General features: G+C 43.7%; 1 protein-coding gene across 1 annotated transcript in view; it reads left to right on the top strand.

Annotated features, from left to right (window-relative positions):
- The first annotated feature begins 854 nt into the window (after positions 1-854).
- Positions 855-19,711, top strand: part of usp34 (ubiquitin specific peptidase 34) — a 65,816-nt gene continuing 46,959 nt past the window's right edge. The window contains exons 1-6 of the mRNA XM_070854762.1: positions 855-1,169; positions 10,127-10,217; positions 12,540-13,101; positions 14,214-14,264; positions 17,920-18,069; positions 18,413-18,480. Of these exons, the coding sequence (XP_070710863.1) occupies positions 1,127-1,169; positions 10,127-10,217; positions 12,540-13,101; positions 14,214-14,264; positions 17,920-18,069; positions 18,413-18,480 (965 nt within the window). The 5' untranslated portion in view covers positions 855-1,126. The remainder of the gene's footprint in view (positions 1,170-10,126; positions 10,218-12,539; positions 13,102-14,213; positions 14,265-17,919; positions 18,070-18,412; positions 18,481-19,711) is intronic.

Below are 19,711 nucleotides of genomic sequence, written 5' to 3'. Positions count from 1 at the left end.
CATTAGATTTATTACTTTATTAATTATTATTATTTTCCTGCCATGACTTAGAACATAAACCTCATTATGTGACTTTCACGCCTTTTAGTCAAAAGAAGTGCATGAAATCTGAGGCAAATGAGAGAAAATGCAAATATGTTGAAATATAAAACAATGTAAACATGTTAATATCTATAATAGTCACATGAAACGTACAGCATTTATATTTTAGCTTTAATTTTCATGTTTTTTATTAAAGATTTTTGATGTTCATCGTCACACACACATATATGATGCGTATATATCTAAAAACTGGGACAAAGTAATAAATATATAACAGCAGTAAAAGGTGCAGATAAAGGCTAAATGATAAATCAAAAGATATGGCATAGTATAAAATAGAATATAAAAGCAATAAAAATATGAAATCTAAGGTTATTGAGAGCAGTAGATATAAAAAGCAATAAAAGGCCAGTTGTCAGATATTACATAAGCTTTATATTTTAGTAGGGATTCACTTTATTGACTTATGTATATTTGTCACAAACTTTAATTAATTCACAGAATAACATGGAACTAGAGACAAATAGAAACCAGAGAAAATGTAAATAAAAGTTTAAAGTATCACATACAAGTATCAATGTTTGGGTTTGTATTATTAATATTAGTATTGGTATTTTGTTGTGTTATGTAGATTATTTTGCCCTTGAGATAATCAAAGGTTGTTGGAAATATCGCTCCAATGTGGGAAATATCGCGAGATTACCGAAGACGAACGAACGGGCGAAGGAGACAGGCCGGAAAGTGCCGAACGCTCTCCACTCTGTGTCGCTCCCCCCCACCCCTCCTTTTTCAACATGGCTGCTGTATCTGCTCTCTCAAGTAACGCTCAGATTGGAGACTGACTCGATTTCCACCCTCCTGTGCCTCTAAACTTTTGGTGTTCATCAACTTCGCGTGGATGCAAATCACCTTCTGCACCTTTTTGTCTCCACTGGTTCCGTTTAGTGGGATAACCTTCACCAATCACTGCCTCCACTGGGCCTTTTTTTGCCCCAAAAACAGCCAACTGCCAGCCAACAACAGCTCCCAGTGCGATGGTTTGAGTAGGAGCACTCCGTTTTTTTTTCTCTCCTCTTCATGAACAATGTGTGAAAACTGCGCCGAGCTGGTGGAGGTTTTAAATGAAAGTAAGTGAGCAAAAAATCATTTCTACCCTTTAACGAGGCGATGCTTGGAGTAGCGGCTAGCCCGTTAGCATCGCTGCCCATTCAATCTCAATGGGAGCGTGCTAGCTAGGAGGCTAGCCGAATATAACTTTGTGTGTTTTCTCCACTGGCTCGTCTTTCCCCATCCAGACTCCTCCAGCCACAAGTCAGTGGACGCGATGACAAGCGTGTCTGCGTGTTTTACAGCCGGTGACACTCGTGTCTTCGTGTCACACCGTGTCGATTTGATATGAATGCAAATGCAGGATTTTTTTTTTTTTTTTTTTTTTTTTTCCTCCTCCATCCAAACTGGCAGTCAGTTTTTTGGGGCCTGTCTGTCAAACACTCCTCACAGAACTAGCTCACCACCAAACCCACTGAAAATCCCACGACCTCGGTGGGGTTTTTAAAAAAAAATTAGCGTGACATTACAGCCATGACTTCAGTTATTTATCAGTTATTGATCACGGAGCAGTGAGGCGGGTTTGAAGGACGCAGCTGCTGTTAGAAACTCGAAACACGGATTTTTTTTTTTTTTTTTTTTTTTAATGGAAGTTAGCTAAGTTAGCTAGTTTAGCTTTAGCTAGCAGGCTGACTTTGTTTGATGTGTTTGTCAGGTCAGTCTGCTAGCTGTCCACCCATTGTGTTTTGCGGACGGTCACATTCACAGTTCAAAATGGCCTGCTGACTGTCAATAACACTTTCTCGGTTAATATCGCTGACACCAACACGATGCTGTGTTTCTCCTTCTGTGTGTTTTGGACGAGTCTGTTAAACGTTTAGCGGAGTAAGCTAGCGGCAACCAAGCTAGCCCAGAAAATTAATGGCTGCAACGAGGCGCATATTTCGGCACATCGTTAATCCTCGCTAGGTTGGGGATGTGTGTTGTTTTTTTTTTATTATGGCCGATGTCTTGTGCACACGATGCTCACTCCTGGCTCCCTTTTTCGTGGTCAATTTGGTCCCGATCTTGCCACGAAATCCCGTTTTCACCGAGCAGGGCTACCGTCAATTTAAGCCTGCAAACGTAAATACAAGGCTGGCTTTATAGCTCCAAGTTAGCCGTTAGTCCAGGCGTGCTAACCAGGCCCTGCTGCACTCCAGAGGTGTCTGAGACTCGGGACAAAGCCTTTTGTGTTATAACACTGTTTTTACAGCCGTTGCCATGCAGTGGCTGACTGTTTGTTCCCCGTGTAGCTCCATCTTATTGTGTGTGTGTGTGTGTGTGTGTGTGTGTGTGAGGGCTCCTCCTGCAGCAGCCCACTTTAACACCTGACTGTTGCACCAGTGTCTCCTCCACAAGTTTGATAATGTTGTTAACTGGCCGGTGAACACCTTCCAAATCCACCTGTGAGGGTGAGCTGTGTAGCTGAAAGTATATGGACAGACACACATGTGAAGGCTGAACATGTCATTTCCAAACCACAGGCGTTATTCTGCAGCTATAACAGGCTCCTGTCTTCTGGGAGCACTTCCCACAACACTTCAGGGTTTGGCTGCTGGGATGTGCGTCCTTTATAGCTCTCCTGCACAGGAGATGCACGCGTGATGCGGTTCTACTGACAGGTATTAAACCTGTGGTGGACCGGCAGAGACTCTGTGGCTGAACACAAAATAATGTGACATCACGTCTAAATAACAGTGAGTTAGTCGTATGATGTCTAATATGATGTCTAAAGGTCAATATGGTTAATTTTCTATTCCTGATAGACGTGCAGGCGTGTTGGTCTGAGCAGGTTGGCAGTGGAGCACTGTTGGGCTTCCAGTTGACGTTCCAGCTCGTCCCAAAAGCGTCAGATGAGGTGGAAGTCGGGGCTTCGTGCAGGCCAGTCCAGTCCAGTGGACCCGGTGTCGTGCTCTGGGGGCATTGTCGTGTTGGAACAGGAAAAAACAAACAGCTGACACAAAGTTAGAAGCGTACTATTGTCTGAAATATCATTGTCTGCTGCGGTGTTAAGACTCCACTTCACTGGAGCACAGGAGCCCTAAACCAAAGGATGGAAAACGCCCCCCCAGAGCAGAAGGACACACAAAATGTCTGTTTTTTTGTGAAGTTGTCAGTTTCTGTGACGGTGTGTCTGGTGTTCTTGTACAGGCCAGGCCAGTGAATGGGAGAATAAACGACCCAGACAGCGATCAGAGGACTGTTTTCTGATGTTACTGTGTGTACGAGGGTCTGAATCTGTTCCCAGGGCAGGTTGTTAAGTTGATGTTCACACATGTGAGGTGTTGCTCGGTAATCGGAAGTCAAACAAGTGGCTTTAATTTTTCCCTTCATTCCTCCGCATGCTAGAAGTCACTTTGTGGAGCTTATGGCCCGTTTCCACTGATTGTTATGGCTGCACTTGTTTTTTCCCTTTTTGTTGGCAAACGTTGTGGATAGTATCTGGTACCTGGTACTTTTTTGTGTGTTGCCTTCCTCAACATTGAGCGTGTACGATCTGTAGTGGAAAATATTATCGAGAAAAGTGCCAGGTAGTAAAAACAAGTGTAGTAGGGCCAAGCCAAGCCAAGCCAAGCCAAGCCAAGCCGTACCATGCGGGCATTTTTACGACTGTGTGTGTCCCATCACGACTAGAGCTGGGTATCATCATACCAGAACTGGTACAATACCTGACTTACTGTGGCTAAAACCACAACATACTTTTTTATGGGTTTTTGACAAAATCCAAAGATCTTTTGCTTCAAACTGGCAACATTTTGATTTGAATCAGTTTGGTTCATCTTCAGGATGAACAAGCATCCAGTGCTGAGCCTCACAGCTTTTGATACTCGGTGCTACAGAAACATTTTAGTGTTTCTGTTCCTACTGGCAGTGTGAAAAACATTCTGTAATGTGTTTAAAGGAGTGGGCCAACAGATAAGAATGTACATGTGTGTTCCTCTTAAGACTGTGGTTTGAGGTTTTCATGGTCAGAGTTAAGTTGGATGAGGGGTAAAGTTTTGCTGCGAGCTGACACACTCCACACAGTTGTATTTTTGTGTTTATGGGACACGGTGAGGCCTGCTGGGCGTTTACAGCCTCGCCGCTACACGCCAGCGTTGTGGAGGGTCGGCGATGGGGGTCCCCCAGCAGGGCGCTGTCAGCTGTGACAGCTCTGTCTACAAGACTGGCAGGTCCATGTGCTCTGTCTGCGGGTGACCTGCGACCTCTGATTTGCTGCAGCAGCATGTGTTTGTGTGTGTGTGTGTGTGTGTGTGTGTGTGTGTGTGTGTGTGTGTGTGTGTGTGTGTGTGTCCCCTGTACGACCAGGAGCTGAGTGTGGTGCTTCCTAACACGGGGCTGATCCTCCACGAGGTTCCCTAAATTGTTGCTGCTTTTCTGTTTTACATGTGTAAATTGAATCTATTTAAGTGTTGGATAGATGTTGGATAGTGTTTTTTTTTCAGATACATACATTTTTTTGTGATTATTGTGGACAATTTTAGTATTTCCTGACATTTTCCAAATAAATATGAGAACGAGAGATTCATCTGTAAAGAAAATAATCATTAGATGCGGCCCTGTGTGAGCATTTCACCAGTGTCAAGACAGCCCATCATATACATTCAACCTGTCTTCCCCTGTTTAAGGAGTCCTAACACCTGTTTGCACGTGGCTGGTGTTACCTGACGAGCTCGTGTGATTTAGAAACGTCTGTGTTCGGTGTGCCGCATTCGCAAAAGTCTGTATTTTACTTGAATCAGCTGATATTAAACCCTGGATATGATGCCAAGGCTCTGCGCCACATCTGCATCCTGCTGTGCAGCGAGATGAGCATCCAGAGTTTAGCACCCAAAAGTGATGCTGTCCAAGCTTAAATCATTGCCAACGCAGCCTACGTGACTCTCGACCAGAAAACAGGTAGAAAGAAGTAAAAAAAAAAAATAGAATCCCAAAATCACAGAGCTGCTGAGACACACATTTTACAAGACAAGTGACATGTGGGGATGTCGTCTTGTAGCGTGGTGCACAGTAATAGCAATATTAGCGCTGTTGTTATTGTTATTATGGCTAATAACCGGTGTTACCCAGGGCCATGAGGCTCCTCAGTCGGAGACACACCTGAGCAGGTTGAGCACAGCGGCAGAGACGATGGACGACTCTCGGAGCCTTTCGCTAAAAGGGGAACTCAATAAAACGTCTGACACATTATTGCTGCTTTTTAACTGACAAAGACGACACGGTTTTCAATAGACAGGCCTACACCAGTATTTTTCTCAGCTTCTCAGTCCTCACCCATGATGTCACTCTCATGATGCCCCCCCCCCCCGACACTCCCCAAGTCCTGCGGTGTGTTTCTGCTTTTAATGGACTGAACGTTTGTAGCCTCTCTAGTCTTTTTGACCACTCAAAGCGCTGCAACACTACACACACCATTCATACACTGATGGGAGGTTGCCAACCCGCCATCATGCCATCAGGAGGGAACTAATGATTCTCACACACACACACACACTTTGGGGTTCAGCGTCTTGCCCATATTTAAGTGCTGCACAGCCGCTGCAGAGGCGTCTGAAGCCACACTCTCATCAGCGCGTTCATCAGTAGCTCCAGTCACACACACACACACACACACACACTGTGTTTGGAAAAAAAAAAGAAAAAGTGATTATTGTGGTTGCGGCAGTTGCTTGACATCCACTGCAGTTGGCTTGTCCAGCACGGTACTGAAATATTGCTGCGACATGGCAGATTCTCACAGGATTCAGATCACAGATGACCTCCACAATTATTACAATCAACATGTTTCCTCGAGTTTAGTTCTGTGTAAAGATGAGCTGGGTGATGCAGCTCAAATAACGAAGAGCATATTGAGGATAAGATAACATAACGGGCGTTTTTTTTACTGAAGATATTGTGAAATGTCACAGTTGGGAAAGATTAATGACTGAATTCATTGTAGCTGCCTCACTTTCAGGGTATTGTTCACACTGGCTCTCTGTCACGGCCTGCTGACATTTGACTACAACAGAGCCGTTCATTTATGAGATCATAATAATGCTGTAAGTGTTAAATCGAGTGAAGTAGCGCTGAGGTTACAGCGAGAAATTGCACCACGCAGAAGGAAATCTGGTCAAAGCACAGGTGTAGGGTGTGAGGATGATGACCCTGATGTGATGCAGGATCGTTTTCTTAGAAGAGGTGTAACGTGTTTTCGGGCTTTTATTTTGAAAAATGTGAGCGCCCAACAGTGGGCTCGGCTCTGGTTCAGGTCGTTTTGTCGTGTAAAGCTTTTGCGCTCAGGTTCTGTTCTTTTCAGATGTAATTCATTGATTCCTAATGAGCCCGACCGCTGTGTGTTGTTAGTGGATAAAATATTACAGCGTTATCTCAAGACGCTTTCTGTAAAGAGCAGAGTTAAGGATTCAAAAACTCCCCTTTAACGGGAAGAAACCTCGAACAGAACCAGGCTGAGAGGTGGGCGGCTTTCTGTCAGAGAGAGAGAGAACAGACAGCAGCTGTGGTGCCGACAATAGGAAGATGACTAATAATAGCAGCACTAAAATCAGCGACGGTCCGCAGCAGTGATTCATGAAGCCGGAGAACCGGGACCAGGATCCACAGGAACCTGAGGGATGAGAAAAGGAACACAGAGGCTCTGGGGAAGTAACAGACATTAAAGAGACATGAGGCATAAGGATGGAGAGGAAGGGGAGGTGAGAGCAGCCCAGTGCATCATGGGGAGTCCATATTAGTCTGGTGAGATGATGCTTCGGGGTCAGGTTTGGGTTTCAGACTTGGCAGCTGCATGTTAAAGGTCTTTGAGGAGGGTCTGGGTCTCCGTTAGCTCAGCCACACTGAAACACAAAGTCAACAATCACAGTAGATGTGAGCCGACGTGGGGGGGAGGGGGGGTCGGAGAGGAAAGGTGCTGTCGCTGCAGAGGGACTGTTTACATTCTGCACAGATGAAGTATGGAGCCGATAACATGACAAGCTTGTAGGCGTGTCCATACTCACCGTATGGATTGATGTTAGACATTCATGGTCCCCTCAGAGTTGGTCTTTTAATAAATACCTGCAGAGCTAATCCCACCAGCCTCAGCTCTACTTTATGTTGCTAACATGCTAAATAAGATGTTTAACATGTTTGATATCATACTAGCATGCTGATGTTAGCATGTAGCTCAACGCAGCGCTCTCTTATTTGTTCTGCTGCTAAATCTATTGTAGTTTTAGGTACAAAGCTACAGAGCATCGTAGCACCTCGTCATTTTGCTCCCAAATTTTAATTCCTGAGGGGTAAATCTCCTCAGTAAACATGCAGCAGGCTTTGTGCCAACATCTAATAACATGTATTGGCTGCCTGATGGCACACGCTGCAGAGGTGTGCAGGAAAACCTGATTTTTTAAAATAATGTACAACTGTTTTGAGTGGAAAACTCACAAGGCCACGGTGCTGAAATTTGAATCTAAGTGTGAGTTGCAACAGACAACCCCAAGCCGAACCACATGGCAGGTTCATATTCTGTTATCATGAAGACTGCTGAGGGTGTAAACATGGCCAGGAGCTGAAGAATAAGACCAAAGACTAGTGCTGTGAAGTCTTTTTGTTAGAAAAGGAGAAGAAAACTGGATTTTATACAATTGAAGAAAGTGACGTTCAGCATCCAGTGTTGAAGCTTTTTATCATGTAAAACCTTCTCAGTGTGTCTCAGAGGCTGAAACCTCCTCATTTAAACACCTGCAGGCTCTAAGAGGACACTTTTAAAAACTCCTACACTCTCAAACTTCACTTCCACTGTGTTTTACTGCTTTGGGTGCCTTTTTATTTCTCTGCGTCCACAGTTTAACTTTTCACTGACGCTCAGAATATTCAAGAGAATTCACTAAATTGGACATTTGAGACGATGCCTTCGGTTGAACGGAGCATCCAGTCGAGTGTCGTTGCATAAACGTGGTTTCTTTTCAACCCTTGAAATGAGAAAAAACAAGGTATAAGCATGAAATAGTTCTCACCAATGCATTTACAGACTATTACAGACTATTGCAGGGATGGAAGAATATGGAACTAGCTGGTTCATCATTTAGAAAACAACAATCAAAGTATTTAGATTGTTTTGCCTCACGCTTACAGATTCAAAAGGATGATATGATATGATATTTAGTGTAACTGCTCCAACTGAAGCTGCAGCTCTGACATATGGAAGCATAGAGCAGATAAAAAGCCGAGTATTCGATACCAATAACAAGAATTAACGTCTGGAAGGTCGTTACTGACCTCCTGAAGGATACTTAACCAAAATAATACTCATTCAACAATCTTTACACCATTTTCTAGATTAATCAATTGGTTTTTTTTGGGTCTTTAAAAGCCAAAATGTCTTGTTTTGTCCACAACACAAAGATATTCAGTTTACTGTCATAGAAGAGGAAAGAAACCAGGAAGTATTCACATTTAAGAAGCTGCAATCAGAAAATGACTCAAAATAATTAATCGATATCAAAATAGTTGACAACTACTCAATGAACGGGCTGAGTGTTACAGCTCTGCCTTAAACTTCTGATTGAGAAGGAGAAGACGCATCAGTCCAGTCCTGTTGTAGGATTTGATCAAAATATCCCAAAAGCAGAGACATGTAAGCAGAAGTTCACCGAGGCGTCTGTGGAAGAGCGTCCTCTGTACGTGTTTTGTCTCTCTGAGCGTTTCAGCTCTTCAGTCGGCAGCTGTCTGCTGTCAGAAACACATTTTAGCTGAACCGGACTTCGTCTTGTGTCACAGCTGGAGCGTTTCAGTGTGGCTCAGCGTTACAGTCGCTGCTGGGCTCAGGAGTGTGATCACACAGCGCCGGTGTCCCCCCCCCCCCCTCTTTGTATTTATAGCGGCAGCCATAAACGTTTTTACGGTTTCAACGTCTGTTCCCGTTCGACACTCCTCAGCGCGGCCGCAGGAAAGCCAAATCATGTGTGGAAGTCAGTCCGGGTCCCGAAGCCTCAGAGGAGCTTCTGTTCGCACGTAGAGCTGAAAGGGTTTCGCTTGTGAGGAAAACGTCCCGCCTGTATGGCCGAGGCTGCTGGATTTGGCTTATTGTTTTGTATTCTGTGTGTCTTTGCAGCCAAATTGAGGTCAGCGGTTCAGTGCAGACACCTGATTCCTCTAAACTGGGTGTGACTGATGTGGATCTTTGAAGGCCCAACACAACAATAGTAACTTCAGACCAGAGCCGCTCAAGTCTGGGGCCAATGTTTAATGTCCCTTTGTGCTCAGAAGCCTGTCTGATGTCTAATGTATGGATGATTTTAAATAAAGGCCCCATAATTAACTGTAATGAGAAACTGTAACGTATGACTTGCTCTACTAAGTCATTATTTATACACACATACAGCTCCCTGTGGAACAGACAATTATTACTACTTGAATTAGTACTTCTACATAAATGTATGTTGTTTTTTTCTAAATCCTGAAGCAGCATTGAAGGCGAAAGGCCAAAGCAAGGATTCACTGTGCGTCCATGTGACAATAAAACGGTTGAATCTTGAATTATTTTGATTCAGCGTCATTATTTTAAGATCCTAAGTGATCGTTTTGAGTCATTATTCTGAGATAATTTCTCATTATTTTGAAAAACTTTCTCATTATTTGGAGAAAGCTTCTAATTAAACTCACAGGATTTTTTTTTTTTTCAGTACATTGTGGTAAAATGGGCTTCCATACTTCTGAGACCAGTCTCTTCTTTTTTAAAACATTCATAACGATTTTAAAAGGTGAGAGAGAGAAAATGTCAAAGCGTGGGGTTGGTCCACTGATTATCTGTTCCTGTTGTCGTGTTGCTTTATCCAGATATGGCTGCGTCCTCATTGAAGTGAAGGTGATTCTCACTATGTCCTTCTATTGTTTAGGCCTTTTTTATCCCAGTTTTTAATCACAGGCTCACTGGAGGTGTTCAGTCCATGTATTTCAGTCAGACTCCCTAACGGCTCTTCTCTGACGGGTGTTTCCTCTGGTTTCTCCTCAGTATCGGATGCAGACAGCAGCGAAGGAGGCTTCCAGCTGAAGAAGGAACATGCCCTGCGAGTGCTGGGCTACATCAGCTCCTGGACACAGAGGTCAGTGCTGCTTCCTCTGAGATCTGACAAGAGTTTGCTGATGAAGTTATTTTACGTAGCATGATATGTAATTGGGCTCAAAGAAAGCCAAGGTATGATGTTGCTGTCGTTGGTCCTGTGTGTCAAAACTTTGAGTTTCCCCCCAAACTGATGAAACACCTGGAGCAGGTCGGGTTTGATGTTGTCTGTCATCACTTATAGTAACTTCCAAGAAACATAAGAAGAGAAAATGGGAAGAAAGTGATGTACAGCAGTGAGGAAATGATGGAAATATGGATGAACTCAAGTCATATTGGCTTCTCATCATAGCTTTAAACCATTGCATCTAAAAGGATAATTCAGGTGTTTTAACACCTGGGCCCCATTTTTTACATATTTTGGGGTTGATATGACGAGTAGGTACAAAAAATCTTTGGAATTGGTCCCATAAATCGCCTCCGACAGCACACGAGAGCAGGCGGGGAACAAGCTGTAGTGGCTGATTCTTAAGGCCGGTCAACGTGGGTCCACTAAAAGAGCTTGTTTGATCCACTGACAGGCTCAGAGTGTTATTCTAAGTGTGTGACAGCATCATGGAAAGGATCCCTACAGAGAGAGACCTGGAAGATCCTTTTGGTTTAACCACAAACAGCACACACACCAGACTACATTGAGAAAAGCAGCAATTTTACACAGCAGTTGCCGGTCTATCTGGTTTCCTTGATTGGTTGTGTGACTTTAGTGTTTTAAAGGTTTAGTTCAGATCCAACACAGTATTTGTTTAACACAAGATAATGAAAACGCCTCTCATGTTTTCTGTGAGCTGTTTTTGTTGATGTTTGACAGGTTTTAATAGCACAATATAACGGCTGTTTGTGGTTAAACCAAAAGGATCTTCCAGGTCTCTCTCTGTAGGGATCCTTTCGACGATGCTGTCACACACTTAGAATAACACTCTGAGCCTGTCAGTGGCTAAAACAAACATTTTCAGTGGACCTACTTTGATCAGGTGCAGTTGCCCCAAAGGATTACATTGACAGCCACTGCAGCTCGCTCGCCGCCTGTTCTCTCCTGCCAGCGGAGGTGATCTACTGGACCACTTCCAAAAGTTTTTGTACCTACTAGTCATTTGGAAGCCAAAGTACGTAAAAATAGGGCCCAGGTTTGAAAATACCAGAGTTATCCTTTAAGCCTGGTGATGCTTCGTTGGAGCTTTCATGCTCTGCCAACCTTCACTCGGCTAAATAAATATCCCATAAATTAGATTTTTTTCCTCCAGATTTCAGACCCTAATCTGCTCTGACAGTCGAGGCCATCTAACAACAAGACATTCTGAGTAATGATGACTCTCGTTTAGTTTGTTTTTGGTCTGTTTTTATTCACCCAGCTGGAATGTTTCATATTTGGTGACCTAAACATGGAAAAATCTGCTGACTCATTTGTTTAAATGTTACCAAGAAGAAATCCTCCTTAGCGCCTGCTGTGCATTATTTATGAGTGTGTAGCAGAGTGTGAATCCAGGAAGCGGCCCTGCTCTGGTGACCTGTCCTGTACTTTTACTTTAGTGATGGCCGAGAGGTAATCTGAGGCGTGGGGAAACACCTGCGTCTCTGGAATATGTTGAACGGACGGCGTTTTGCTGACATTTAATTTTTTTGTTTTTGTTTTGAAGCTCATAAAACTCAACCGTTGCCGTTTGTTAAAACTAAAGTAGAGACCTGGCTTCAGTGTGATATCAATACAGAGTAGACAGGCAGGAAATCTCACATGTATATTAAATGGCTGCATTCATAGAGAGCTTTTATCTAAAGGGAGTTAACATTTTCCATTTACACACACACACTGATGGCAGGGGGCTACAGGGCAGGTAGCATCAGGAGCTATTCGAGGTTCAGTGTCCTCCCCAAGAGTTGGACATGCACCAGCCAAGTGTGTCCTGCTTTTACATATATTTACTTAAGACCATCGTTTAAAGTAATTTAGCAAATGAAAATGGTCAACATATGACCATTTGGGGTTTTGTAAGGCTCTGGGGACTTGCAGCACACACTTGCTCTCATTTTTTGACATTTTATAGACTAAATATAAATCAAATAAATAATTGTTGGATTAATTTATACTGAAAATAACCCAAGAAATAAGTTTCAACCCAAATCACAGCGTGAGAAGAGCTTAACTAAATTGAATGAGTGAATTTTTCATGTCAGATTTGCAGGGAATTCTTTAAACTACTGTATTTTTCCTGAGCTGCAGGTGTTTTGGTCATGTGTGGCTCTACAGTTTCAGCAGAGACTGTTTTCAGGGTGAAGCTCTCTCTTGTAACACCTCCTGTTTCCTCTGCAGACAATGTCTCTGCTGCTTCAAGGAGTACAAGCACCTGGAGGTGTTCAATCAGCTGGTCTACGCCCTCATCAACCTGGTCATCGCTCAGATCAGCAGCCTGAGAGACCGTCTCTGCAGCGTCCAGGACCACACCCATAAAGGAGGCGTTTCTGGGTCGGAGGGCACCGGATCTGAATGGAGCGGGGGCGAGACCGCACCGGGGCCCCTCCCCCAGCCGTCCTCACCCGGCGAGGACGAACCCGTGAACGTGGAGAGAGACTCTGCCGAAGAGGACGCCGACGGCCCCGACCTGAACCAGAACAAGAAGACCCAGGGCCAGGCTCAGGGGGCCAACCGGCCGTGTGAAGCCCGGATGGAAGCGCTGGGGCCCGGGGAGGGCAGCAGTGGGTCTGGGGGCGGCGACGGTGGCGCCGGAGCAAACGGCGGCAGCGACGGCCAGGACCCGTTCGGCTCCTGGAGCACAGAGGAGAGGGAGAAACTGCTGCTGTGTGCCGCCAAGATCTTCCAGATCCAGTTCCCCCTCTACACAGCCTACAAACACAACACACACCCCACCATAGAGGTGAGGACATCACACACACACACACACACACACACACACACAGATGTTGGTGTGTGACAGTCTAAAGATACATTCCCTGGCCCCTTTATTAAACAGTCAAATACAACCAGTCAACATATTCTACCCTTATCAGTCTTATAATGGTCAGATTTGTTTAGAATTGTTAATATTAATGTTTGTAGTTTTTTAATTTCAGCACCACTGCAAACTACAACCACAGTAATAATCATATAGTTAAATTAAAGCCTCTCAGATATCAAAACTGAGCGTTATTGTGTTTGTAAATGGATATTCATGGGTACGCCGCTTTGGCCGAATTCACTCATCACTTTAATTTGAAAGAATCAACAATCTAAACGCACCATTTTCATCACTTTGTTGTTGCTGATCACTGATTTCAGGTGAATTCTGTAGTAAAAGCAGCAAAACAAGGAGGAGATTAGAGAGAAAGTCCTGCGTCTATTAGTTTATTATCAGCCGGCTAATGAAGGCTTGGTGCCTGTAGATGAGAGAGATACAGACTACTGAAGCATTGAGAGTAAAACACGAGCCGAGAGAGAAACACATCGGTGCTCTTTGATGGACGAACTCTGTTATATCTCACACATTTGTTTTGTTTTACCAACTACTTTTTCCAGTCAAACAGCCGGAACATCTTCACGTTTCAACGTCTCGTTTTTAGTTTGTGTACGGATTAAACAAATGAGATGCTGTGTTGTGTTTGTGGTGTTAACTGGCTGTTCTCCTCTGCCTCCAGTCTTTATGCTAAGCTAGGCTAAACGCCTCTTGCTCTAAATGTAAATGTACTTCTTAAAATGTTCAACTTTAGCTTTAAGGAATCCTTATGAAAATCTAAGAGCAGTTTTTAATGGATGCCATCAGTCTTGTTTCTGTGTCTCTGAGGCATTGTGGCGTAAACACACTGATGAATAGTATTTCTTCTGCTGACAATAACCAAAACACATCCCTCTCTATTCAAGCTCCTTTTAATAACGTTTGCAGGTCAACAGTTGTCTGAAATTCAGAGAACTTCCAGGCTAATAAACGACAAACAGAACATCAGCATTCAAACGAGCCCTCCTCTGATGTTTGTTTCTGTTTTTGGTTTTCAGGACATATCTGCTCACGAAAGCAACATCCTGGGCTCCTTCTGCGACATGAATGTAAGCACTCTCCTTCACAGCTAACACCCAGAGCAGGAAATAATCTGGAAACTCATGTTGCACTAAGCTCAGGTCAGACCGGTGGTGTCTGCTGCTGCTACCCCCCCTGAGATGAGCTCCCTCTCGCCTTAGTCCTGCGTCTGTCATTTATTCTGTCCTGAAGCTGCTTTATTGGGAAGCTGCACGGACAATCTCCCCGCCTGAACCCGACAGCTGTGCTGCATACAGAGCAGGCGCCGGGGGAGCAGGGGTGGTGATGATGATGATGATGATAACTAGATGTAGGCCTGAGGCATGCTGGGAATTGCTGGGAAGGGGGGGTGGGGGGCTGTGTTGCGCCAAATTGTGCCACATGATCACTGAAGAGGCTCCGGTTTGTTGGCCACGTCTCCCCTCAGCGGGCGAGGCCTTCGCTCCCTCCTCTCAAATGAATTTTAGCAGGTTTGCACAGATGAACAGGAAAAAATAAAGCGTCTCATCAGCGGCGCCGGAGGATTACTGAGGTGTAACTTCACTTCCTCTTTTCGCTGAGTCACCTCCTGGGATCTGTCTGAACTTTGTGAGAGTCCTCTCTGTTCGGTCGGGCAGATGAGTTAACCTCTCAAAGTCAGATTCAAATCTTTCCATCAGTTGAAAGTAATTTGTTTAACCCTTTCATGCAAGAATTATGATAAAGTGTTTTTATTCTTCTTTATTCATGAAAAACAAGATTTTAACTTTTTTTTTTTTTCCCAACCCATATTTTCTAAAGATGTTTCTACATGTCCACTAGTTGAAATACAGCTACTGATGCATGATGTACACTTCAGTGGACATGTGATTAATCACAATTTCCTCCCAATATAAAATCAATACTTGGAAAATTTAGCAAGTGCATGACTCCTTAGATGTTACTTGATGTCCCCAAGTTTTTCTTACCTGCATGGTCTCTTTTTCTAGAAGGTTTGAACAGAAAGAAAGAAAGAAAATGAGCACCTTGGTGTTTCTGTCTGTCTGTCGGCCATCTTGGCTTCACTCTGAGTGGATGAGATGATGCAGCAGCTTCACTGTAGCGGCTGATGTGCAGCTACGCCATCAAAACTCATGCATATGCAAGAAAACAGCTTCTGAAGAGCTGCACACTGAAGTGACCTCTGTGCATGAAAGGGTTAAACGGCTCTGGGGACTTGCAGCACGCATTTGCTCTAATTTTGCGACATTTTTCAAACAATCTATAAATCAAATAGATCATTGTTGGATTAATTGATACTGAAAACAACCAGAAGTTTCGACCTTAATCACCATGTGAGAAGAGCTGAACTAAATGTGAGTGAATTTTCCAGTTCTAGTTCTTTAAACTAGTAATAATTAACATCTCAAAGTCGTATTCAAAACTTTCCGTCAGTTCATCTCAAAATAACAAGACAGTTGGTCCATTTACAGTTTCTCAGCAAAGACACTGGGGTCAAACTATGAATTAATTAATTGGCGGTTGTGAATATTTTCATTCGATGATTAACGGTAAATGTATTAAACTTTCTTAATATGTTTTTATGTGAGTACATATGTTTGTTAACTCGATTTTCATGACATTTGTGATAAATGTGAGAAACTAAACACTATAACTTAGAGTGGGACGTACAGGCTGTAGATCTAGTATTGTTCTAGTATATTGTTGTGTTGGGATTTATAATATTTGGGACATTGTGTAACAGAAGCCGTTCCCTGTAGGAGAGGCTCTTAACTGGAGTCTGGCAAACAAAAATAATCTTAATTTTATTCATGAATTTAATGATTTTAAGTATTAATACAATAACAAGCAGCCAGACGGCGTCACCTGCATGTCCCCGGGGAAATGACTGGTGTTTAGAAGGTTAATGTTCAGGTTAAGAGAGGATTAGATCCATTAGATCCGGTAACAGGATTTACTTCCAACACATAAACATAAATGTTCAGTTTCTCATGTGCATGAAAAACCAAATTTCATGGAAATTGGATCAGAATTAAGGAGCTCATGTTGATCTTTGAACACACACACACACTAGCAGATCTTGGCCTCCCTAATGTGGCCACTCTGCAGACGTACAGCAGCGAACAATGACCTATCTATATTTCTGTATCTGTGGTTTTTAAAATGTCATTTGCCTAAAGATGTGCCTCTTCTCGGCTTTGAAACGCCGTGTCGTAAGCGTAGAAACCGCGGGGGCGTTAACGGCTCACATAAGAGTGGACAAACTCACAGTTTAATGTATCTTATCCACACTTAAGCGCTTGTGTTCGTGGTTTCGGAAAAGAGATTTTGAATCTTAAACCCCACGTACACCACATCTACGGCACTCTTTTGGGAGGCGTTCAACCACAATCTGTTGTTTTTTGCGCCATGTTTGACTGTGTGGTCGTTCACTGCTGCCTTATTATTGAAAACCCTGCTCTAGATTCTCACACTGGTATTCGAATGCTGTTCTGTAATCCATTTAGCTTTTCGCTCATAGGGAAGTTCTTGCCGTCTTGTCTTATCAGAAACATGACACCCTGCAGCCCCGGGTCCAAATATAACCGTTGTCTGATGTGAGGTTTCATGTTGCTGCGATCTGCTCTGTGCCGGGAGGCCCGGCTCGAATCTATTTAGTCGTTCGGACTCCCCTGCTTGCTTTTGTTTTCGATATGAACGGACTGAACGGCTTCACACGGGACGTAAAAATCCTCCAAAACGGGGAGTGTATTCACAGTAAAGTACAGAAAGAACCACACACCATTTAATCTCCTTCAGATCAGTACAAATGTAACAATGAATTTTTCCCAATGTAACCAAGAAAGGCACGTGTTTCAGTTCATGTGTTGACTCATGACTCACAGAGGCGGGAAGTTTATCTCACAGAGGCCTGATATCATAGTCTTTTTCGAACTGTCTGTTTAGCCAAGTATTGTCCACATTTCCTGCCCTCTTTGGCTGTTTTGTCAAATTGACGCCCACATTATTACACCGTGACGAGCCTCGTGAAGCCCATAGTAACAGCGTTTCATTGGTCCGCCGCTGCTCTGTGTGCTCTTGGGTTTAAAGAACAGGATTGCTGTATGTCTAAACTCTGTTGTATGAGCTCATGTGTGCATTGTAGTTTGTAGTTTGTAGGGTCAAGGTTCCTACACTGGAAAAAGTGGTAAAAGAGCTTTGCAGGGTGAGCTGCTGTTTATTGGATGTGGTTTGGGCTCCTGCAGAAGAGGTAACTGTCCCCCAGAGAGCAGTAAAGTATCCCTGCTAGCTCGATGGCTTTTACCTTCCCACTTTAACAAAGTTTTCATTAAGCTCAAGGGGGAAAAAAACACTGAGCTGGACTACTATTTAAAAACACCAGCTGTTACTGTTTTTACTGGCCGAAATAAGTGATACACAGCATAAAGATAATTGATGTATATTGATTTGTACTAATTAAGAAGATTTCAGAGTTTAAGAGCACCAAAACTGGCACTACACCCCCCCCTTCCAACACATTAGATTAAATTAGAAAGTAGAGGTTTAAATGTAGAAGCTACGCAGCTCAAAAGAAGTAAATGATAAGAAATGCTGCAGAGTTTAAAGAAGGCGTTTGATTACGGCTTACAGTCTTTGGGTTTTTACTGTTTTCTCACAGTTAAATAACCACCATGCGTTTGCTGTTGTTTTCCCCGTGTTGACCAGGACGTGGAGGTGCCGCTGCATCTGCTGCGCTACGTCTGCCTGTTCTGCGGGAAGCACGGCCTCTCCCTGATGAAGGAGTGCTTCGAGTCCGGCACGCCAGAGAGCCTCCCCTTCCCCATCGCCCACGCCTTCATCACCATCGTCTCCAACGTGAGTCCACCAACACCAACACAAACACAGATGCATTGGTCTGGGTTGGTTTAAGCTAGGTGTACCTAATAAACTGGCATCTCTTAAAATGAATGTTTTAGTCTGTAATAAACCCTTTTAGTGAGGTGACATTTCAACTTTATGGTACGAGGCTGTGGTTTGTGTTGCTGTTTAACTGTATTTCATTATACTGACAGGTGTTTCTAACCTGTAACACATCCGTAGGTCATTAGTTTGGGCTAGAAATATTCCAGAAATACCGGAAGGTTTGAAGAAATGTAGATCATCTGTAGTGTTTCCGTGTGTTGCTGTGAGCTGTGATTGTTTTTGGCTCTGCCCACAGATCCGAATATGGTTGCACATTCCTGCAGTCATGCAGCACATCATACCTTTCCGCACCTACGTAATACGGTGAGTTTGCTCCAAACAGATGCCACCGTGTTCCCAAAGCTGCTGCACACCATCCACATACATAATGGCTTTGTTCAGTGGCTGCACATACACTTGATGTGGTTTGATCTGACGCACTCTGTTCCACATAAATGAGAAAACGCAACGTTTTAACCAAGCGAACAAATACTACAACATGTATATACATGCATTCACGGTCATCAACAAACACCTGTGACAGAGAGGGGGAAAGAAAATGTATTGTAAATAGCCAATAAGGTGAATTTCCCTCAACGTACTCAATAAAAATTAAAAATGACTATAGCTCAGATCAGCAATATGTCATCCAGAGTACCACGTCAACCCCTGGTCCCACGTACATGGCAACAGCATCCACAGTTAAACCAGTTTAAACTAATAACGCTCTGCCATAGAGCCACTGTGTTCCCCCATCACGTCCTGAAAAAGATCCCGGCAGAAGGGTTTTTACGGCTCCATGCTAACGCTACATGCTACATCTGTGTTAGCAGCTGTGCGAGTCGCCTTGTGTTTCTAAAAGGCACAAAGCCAAACCAATTTTACTCTTCATTTAACAGCTGTGGCCTGATGTTACTGCAGGACAGGACAGCGGCAGAAGAGCATGTGAGCGCTCATCCTCTTTGCAGAATCAAGGCAGCTAATAATCGTATAAAAATTCATATCCTGATAGTTAATGGGCCTGACATAGTGTCGTCAGTGGGTGATCAGAAATGCATCCCCTGTGCACGAAGACCACCTTTTCTGCCTAATGAGGAAATCTAGCAGTTGTGTCAAAGTGAGAACAAGGAGAACATTTCTCCAGTTTAATTCAGAGCCTCTGCACCCTGCTGCAGACACGTCTCAGTCCTTGCTTTGCATGTGACTGAGTAGCTGCCATTTTGTCCAACACCTTGTTCCACTGTCAGCACAGCATCCAGCAGCTCCTATCAGAAGAAATCTAGCATCTGCAGGGGATCGATCGATCGATCGGTGGTGACATTTTGATTCAAGGTGGAACGAGCCGAACATGTAGACACAACCACTAGATTTTAATCACTAACCCTCTCCAGCTTGTGTTGTTTTGCACCGTAAAGCATTAAAATCGTACTCAACACATTTATTGAAATGCTTTGGGAAACCGCGTTAGCTTCAGCATCCAGGTTTCATCTCCCCAGAGACGTTTGCTGCCGTTTGAAGTGACGAATCCGGTCGATCGTGTCACCGAGCTCTTTCC

The sequence above is a fragment of the Pempheris klunzingeri genome, chromosome 3, assembly GCF_042242105.1.
Source record: "Pempheris klunzingeri isolate RE-2024b chromosome 3, fPemKlu1.hap1, whole genome shotgun sequence".
NCBI classification, from domain to species: Eukaryota; Metazoa; Chordata; class Actinopteri; order Acropomatiformes; family Pempheridae; genus Pempheris; species Pempheris klunzingeri.
The sequence above is the reverse complement of the archived record's forward strand: the minus strand, read 5'-3'. Positions and strand labels throughout refer to the sequence as shown.